This window comes from Capsicum annuum, chromosome 8, assembly GCF_002878395.1.
Source record: "Capsicum annuum cultivar UCD-10X-F1 chromosome 8, UCD10Xv1.1, whole genome shotgun sequence".
Lineage (NCBI taxonomy): Eukaryota > Viridiplantae > Streptophyta > Magnoliopsida > Solanales > Solanaceae > Capsicum > Capsicum annuum.
The window spans coordinates 4354083-4362129 of NC_061118.1; the positions used below are offsets into that span (position 1 = coordinate 4354083).

At 31.9% G+C, this 8047-nt stretch overlaps 1 protein-coding gene across 1 annotated transcript; it reads right to left on the reverse strand.

The window, feature by feature from the left end:
• On the reverse strand, nt 1-2769 carry LOC107838753 (loganic acid O-methyltransferase). The gene is made up of 3 exons (XM_016681941.2): nt 2630-2769; nt 1322-1966; nt 1-483 (listed from the first exon to the last, which is right to left on the reverse strand). Exons 1-3 carry the CDS (start codon nt 2693-2695, stop codon nt 145-147), a joined length of 1050 nt encoding a protein of 349 aa, XP_016537427.1. The 5' UTR covers nt 2696-2769; the 3' UTR covers nt 1-144.
• Nucleotides 2770-8047: the final 5278 nt, after the last annotated feature.

Genomic DNA, 8047 nt, shown 5'->3' on the forward strand with positions numbered 1-8047 from the left:
TGATTATGAAGAAAAGTCATAAGATAATGCCAAACAATAATAACAATAATATGACTGCTTTGATTTGCAACTAATAACTTCTGTACGACTACTTTTAAATGAGAATAAATAGACAAATTAATAGTGTACATCTTCTATATAAATTCATTTACGCTTCAGAGCGACAACTAATTGACATAATTTCTCGCAATTCGCTTTCATCCATGTCGAAATCTCTTTACTTTTGAGAATAGTCCTTATACAAGCTTCTTCTGCAATTTTACTTCCAAAGTGATTAATAAATAATCCTTCTAAAACAGCTCTTAAATTTATCATTAAATTCTTTCCATCAGCTTCATCTATAATTTCTGATTTGGGATATGTCAATTCCATTTTCTCAATGCTAAAATAATTATTTTTCTCCACCACTTTAGTCATGTCTTCAAGAGATGGAAAATATATTGGCAAATTAAATGAGTTGACTAAAGATTCATCTAACTTTCCCTGCATCAAAAAAATAAAAATAAACATCAATTACGTAAATTTATTAATTGTACATATTTAGTGAATTTTGAATACCCTTATAGACACATAAGTTTAATTTATACTCTGATTCATCAGTTTCAATTTATGTGAAAAATATTCTCTTTTTAGTTTGTTTAAAAAAAAATCAATTCAAACTTTTATTTTACCTTTAATGAGAACGTTTAACAACCAAGTGACAATATTTAAGAACACCAATATTAATAGTCATAAAGTCGCATAAATATTATGACACATTTAATATAAAAAATAATTCTAAAAGTCTTCATTTTTTACTCTGAATGTTTCTTTCCCAATCAAATAGGTTTAGATAAAGTGAAAAGGAGTGAAATATACAATGTGCCAAAAATACTTTACAGCTTGTCTTCTCAAATATGTCATAACTTTCATTTGTATGTATTTTTAAGTTTATAAATTCTCAATTTTATAATAAGATAATAACTGAACACAAGATTAATTAGAGCAAAGTATCTACCACTACTTTTTAACTATGATCGAATTTGCTACGACACACTCCAACTTCACAGGGTCCTATTACTCCAAACTAAATTTTAGCGTATTTTTATCAACCTTTTCAGCTGATGTGATACTTTTGACGTGGACCTCATTTTTATGTAATAAAGGCGCCACATCAGCACAAGAGGGTGACAAAAATACGTTAAAAATTGACTTCAGGGGTAATAGAACACCTGTAAAGTTGAAGTGTATCGTAGCAACTTTGATCATAATTCAAGGGTGTATTGGATACTTATCTCTTCTTATTATGCTGACGGAATATATAACTTAAATATTTACCTACCTCATTCACCAAATCCATAAGACTTGAACCAAAACATTCTATGAGAGGTGTATAACTTTCAAATGGTGTAACAAGTACCATCATTCCACCTTCAACAATCTCTTTAGCTCTTGCATTTAAGAACATTTCCATGTCCTTTTCAAATTGTGTAACATATGCATTCAACACTTCAACATTTGATGTACCCATATAGTGAATCAAACCTTTATTCCATGCTGGGGATTTTTCATCTAACAACTCTTCTGGACACTTGGATAACCAATGTATAGAACAACATGAATATGCAAAATGTATCGATCGCGATGGAAATAATCTATCATAGAAAGTTCCTGGAACTCCGAATGCATAGTAGGATCGATCGATAGGGAGTGATTGAAAGAGGGTGTTGAAATCATTTATAATATGATCATTGAAGAATATTTGGAATTCTGGAATGTTATTTGTGGAATTTGTGACTTGTAATAGCTTGTCTTTTAGAGATTGTACAACATTTTGCATTGCAATGAAAGTGTTTGGTCCAACTGAACATCCTAAATCTGCAATACGTATTGTATTTGAAGATGATAATAACAGGATTTTTTTGATGTCAAGTTTTTGAATAATTGAATCTCTAGCCACTTCCTTTGAGCCATTTAATATATCTCTCTGCATGAAATTATAAAAGTAAAGTCAAAGTAGCAACAATAACAATAATATATTGAGTGTAATCTCACATCTAGGGCCTTGGAAGGGCAGGATGTACGTCAACCTATTACCACTACCTTTGTATGGTAGATAAGTTATTTCTGATAAACCCTCGAAAGAAAATGTGTGGGTGTGTGGGGGGGGGGGGTAGAAATAATGTTTAGTGAGTTTTATTCTTATAGCCTATAGGAAGTAAAGTGTAGTAACTTTATAATTGCAGATGGTAAAGTTTAGTTACCTTAATATGACAGAGATAAGCATCTAGTAAAGTTGCTATGATACGCTCCAACTTCACAGGGGTCCTATTACACCCCTAAACTCAATTTTAGCATATTTTTGTCATCCTTTTGTGCTGATGTGGCACCTTTACATAAAATGGAACCCACGTCAAAGGTGTCACGTCAGCTAAAAAAGATTACAAAAATACGCTAAAATTTAATTCGGGGATAATAGCCAATAGGACCTTGTAAAGTTGAAGTATATTGCAGCAAATTTGTTAATTTGTTCATAATTCAAGATACTAGATGCTTTACTCTAATATGACAAAACATAACTATGTTACTTTTCTATAATTTGTATATAACTAATTCAAATTCAAAATGGTGCATATAAATTAATATATACCGCCAATTGGGAGTTTTTGGAGTAGCTATAAGGACCATCACCAGCATTCATGGGGAAAGATGTCATTTTTGCTAAATATTAATATATAATATGCTTCTTCTTTGTGTTTTTGCTTAATGTTTTCTTCACAAATGTACCTTCTTATATAAGTGGATTTTGCAATATTCAATAAGGATTTTGTGGTTAGGAAATAGACACGTTTGATTTTGGCATTGTTGATGTCATCAATGACATCAATAAGTAGAGGGGGAATCAGGATTTGTGGTTTATGGGTTCACATCAATAAGTAGAGGCGGAATTAGGATTTAAGGTATATAGGTTCACATTGATAAGTAGAGGCGGAACCTGAATTTGAGGTTTATTGGTTCACATCAATAAGTAGAGGCGGAATCAAGATTTGAGGTATATGAGTTCACATTAATAAGTAAATGCGGAATCATAATTTGAGGTTTATGGGTTCACGTCAATAAGTAGAGGCAGAATCAGAATTTGAGGTTTATGAATTCACATCAATAAGTAGAAATGGAATCAGAATATGAGGTTTATGGGTTCACATCAATAAGTCATGTGAAATGGATAAAATGACCTACCTATATTTGATATGAATAAAACAAAAAATGGACAAATTAATGAATTAGTGAATCTATATGATCGATTGCTTCTTATTATGTAAAAAAAAAATAGGTACTCCTAAATTACAAATATATATTTTTTTTTTTTCTCTTTTAGGACGTGTTTGGTATGATGGAAATTATTTTCATCTCTAATTGTATTACATAACAACAGTCTAACTTGTAAAACAAGATATAATATATAATATGTTTTTAAAACATAGCAAATCCTATTTAAACGGTTTGATTGGTAGAAGAAAAAAATGGTTTATGCATAACTACTTAATGCACCATGCTTGATTAGATGTATATAAAAAAAAATCTTGATATAACTAATGTAATATTTAGTTGATGGTTAATATTTATAGTAAATTATTCATGAGTTTATGTTTTATTTAATTTGTGAAATGTATATAACGAGAAAGCTATTTTATTATCTTGTTTTTCTCAATCAGAGACAGACACATTATGCATCCAAGAGGATAACACTGCCACCCTCTATTTTTTAACTCCAAAAGATATCATTTTAAGTTCGAAAGAGTTTTTATTATTAAGGTGACAAAAGATGAAAGTTTATTTCGAAAAAGAATTATTTATATTTCTTTTTTATTTAGAGTCACCACTTGACATAATCCGGTGTGCCAAGTGACCAATGGAAAATCCTTTTCAAAAGTAGTGACAATATTAGTACATTGTTCTATTCATATACTGTTGCATTTTTGTTATATATCTTGAACAATAATGTTGTACCGATTTCTTTTTGCATATACGCGCTCGTTTAGCTTTCCTTAGCCCGCTATTTTGGATATAAAGCCCGCTGCTACAACCTTCTTTTTTCTGTTTTGCTCATTTGAATCTCGTTCCTTGTAAGCCTAAGCTTGCTGTTTGCTGATTCAAAGCCTTTTCTCTCACTTTTGGTAGCTTTTTTTTTGGGATTTTTTTTTCTTTCTTTCCGAGTGTGTTAAAGACTATCCCGAATTTTCTTTACTCACAATGTAGATGAGAATGACATAGTAGGCTTTATGGAAAGCGATATTTCATTCAAAGACCCCTCTATGACTTCTTGATATGCAAGGTTCTTTTGGACTCGCATAAGAGAGGAAGAGGATGAAATAACGAGCTTCGCTATTTATTTTTCTTCTTTGCTTGTTTCGTTATTTCGGTGAAATTATTTGGGCATGTCATAATCTTATGAATGTGTGACTTCATTTGAAATCAGTTTTGCAACGCCAAGTATTTCGTTTCCACGGTTGCTTGGTTCCCCTTAGTTCACAATACTGAGAGAGGGCTAATGCAGCCTTGAGGAAAAGGCAAGATGTCTTATTTTCGCTATTCTCCTAAATGTGTGGGTATAATTTAATACGTAAATCAGCTTTATTTCTGTTTATTCGGGTTTCGTAAAGTTGCTTTTAAACACCTCTCGTAAAATCTGGTTGCTTTCTTCTTCTTGCTATGTACTAGTGATAGTCATAATTACACAACTTTATCATGTTAAGTAAGCCTTTTTTATTTTATTTTCTTATTTTTTTTGTTTTGTTGACTCTTAAATAAAAATAGATGATTGCGGGATACAGAATATGTTCTCTTTTTCTTTTGAAGTTAACATATTTATTTTCCTTTGCATCTTTGTGTCTTGACTCTTTTGATTTATATCCGACAATAATAGTCTTTCTCTCATTTATTATTTTCATACATTCTTTATATATTGTCCTTCATATGTCATTTGTATGGTTTGGATGCGTGCTGATCTTCTTTATTTCTTTCCTTAGATGTGAATCCCTTTCTGAGTCCCATATGGGCTCTATTCTTTTGCATATCTATCATGGCCAATGTGACCTATTTTTCGAGTCAAACCCAAAGGAGGTTTAAAGTTGAGTTACCTGCAAATGCAAGGAGTCGAAGGAAGAAGAAATGGGTTAAAGTCCCGTTCTTGAAGAGGCTAAGAGACAAAAGTCTCATTTATTACTTCATTTCGTTTAGTTATTGTTGTTTTTATTTATTTTATTCATTCATTCGGGCCATGAAGCAAAGTTGTATTTAATACAGGTGGAGTGCAAATCGAGCCAAAAAGGGCTAGAAAACATAGAATTAGGACAGATGAAAAATGGGTCAAAAACCCAACTAGATCAGGACAGGGTCGACGGTTTGGGCTTAAAAGCCTAAATCACTACTTCTCCCCTCTCCCTTTTTCTATTTTCTTACTTGTTTTATGTGTGTTTTGCGAACCTAGTAAAATTCTTAGTCTAGTCGCTAAAAAAGTAGTTTTGCATAAACACCAAAATATTCCTAAAATAGCTTTTCTTTTCAAAATATAAACTTTTTCAAGGTTAATCAAAGACAATTTTTCAAACAGTCCGGATAACTGCAAGTTAGCGGACGTTTTAGGTGCCTAACACCATCCTAAAACGTTAATAGGAACCGCTTATCTAGAATCTCTAACTAAAAGTGATTTTTCTGTTTTGGATCGTTTGAAGTAACTCTCTAAAGGTTTCTTAATTCCTTTTCAAAATTAAGTGGCGTCTCTCAAAATGTCAAAATTTCCGCAAAACACTTAGGAAGGTATTTTTTGTTTTCAAATACTTTATTCTTTCATTGTTAATATTAATACACATATGTAGGTTAAGGTGGGAAAGAGGCAAACAAGATGCGAGAAGCGAGACTTTGATGTTCCAAGCATGTGATGAAAAGGAGAGGCGGAGCCAACCTAGTAATTAATAGGGGGTTCGTTTGAATCCTATTCGACAAAAAATTATACTATCAATACATGGTTAAAATAATTTTTATGTATATATTGTAGATGTTGAACCTCTTTGATGAGTTTTTTTTTTTTAGATTTTAACCCCCTTCAGCAGAAATCTTGGCTCCGCATCTGAAAAGAAGCACAAATACTATAGATCAGACCTCAGTGAGGACAGAGGCGGAGCCAAGATTTCAAGTAAGGGGGTTCAATATTCAAAGAAAACTAAGTCGAAGGGGGTTCAACACCTACTATAACCACGTAAAAATAATTTGAGATAATACTCAATTATCCCCCTGAACTATACCCAAAAAGGATATGACATACCTCAACTTAAAAGGGGTTTTATTACCCCTGAACTAATTAAAAGTGTAATTTTAACACCCTTAGTGCCTACGTGGCACATACATGGCCCAACACACTGAAGTGTCCACGTAGGCACACGTATGTGTCACATAGGCATTAAGGGTGTAAAAATTACACTTTTAATTAGTTCTGGGGGTAATAGGACATCCTTTAAGTTGAGGTGTGTCATAACCTTTTTGGATATAGTTCAGGGTAATTGAGTATTTTCTCTTTCTTTTACTTTGATTATATTTAATATTTATGCTTTTTGTATGTTTCCTTTTTAATATTTTCGTTATACATAGTAACGCGTTTGGTTTATGTTATAATTGTATTATAATTTATATAGGCCAAAGGCATCGATAGACACTCAAACTTATTGTGAAAATTCACTTAGCCCCCTAAACTAAGACCTGTTCCTATCAGACCCCTAAACCCCCCGAATTTTGTTCCAATTGGGCATTTTTTGCCTATGTGGCACTCAGAGGCAAACCCAGGATTTGAAGTCTGAAGGTGCACCAGTATTATTAAAGACGCGCATAAGTTCTGAATAAATATTCAAATTTGTGTTGATCGCTCGCCTCGTTTAATGTGCAGTTTAGGTTCTAATTTATAAGATATACTTTCAATGAGGCTTTTCTGAAGATACGAACACTAAATAATTGATATTTCACTTAATAAAAAAAAACAATTTTTGTGTTCATATATTTGTCATTCATGCTTATATTATTAGTCTTGAACTAGACATATATTTATATTTTTTCTCCTTTATGCTTATTTTTGTTAAATCTCACACTTTATTTGTAATTTGTGCTTAAATATAATGGACCTTGAAACTTTTTTTGCCCTTTTTTGCTTTTGCTAAGGCGATGAGAATTGTCTTTAAAACTAGAACTTGGTTGAGGGGAGTAATATCTATCCATTTCAAATTTTCAATTCACAAGAATCAATAACAAATTCCTACAAAATAAAAAAATCATCGAGAATATAAATAAACTTAATTATTCATTTTTAATCAAAGTCCATAAACTTAAATAGAAGCAAGAAATAAAAATACAAATAAATTTTACACACTAACTTTCAAGCAACAAATAAATATTAAAAATATTTATGATTTAACATTATCCAAAGTTAAATAAGAAAATAAAAAAAAACAAAAGGAAGAGATGTATACCTGCTAGGGTCAAATGGAGAATTGAAATTGCAATTCTAGTTTCCACATTTGCTTGGAATTTAGGGAAGTCAAATGGAGAATTAAAATTGCTCCTTGTAATTCTAGTTTCCACTTTCGATGCTGTGGGGCCAGCTGGGCTGGTGGCAGTTAAATGTTACTATGTCAGGTAAATGGAAAAAAAAGGGGCATTCATCAAGAATCGAACCCGCAACATCGGGACCTAAAAAATGCTAGTATATGAGTTCAGAACCAGTGCATCCAAACATTTTTTGTTATTGAGGGTGCACAATTATATATATTAACTTTTTAGTAGGATATCTATACATATATATGATTTTTCTAGAAAAGTTACCGGGTGCACGTGCACCCTCGACTAACCACGTGGGTCCCCTCTGATGGCATTGCGAGTGCAGTGCCATCATGGGAGGCTCGTGAGGAGTATTTTTTTTATTAGTTTACGAATAAAAAGATGTCAAGTGGCATTGAGGGCCCCAAATTTTTTTTAATAACAATTTTTTTTTAAACACTAAAGGCCCAAAAAGCATTAGAGG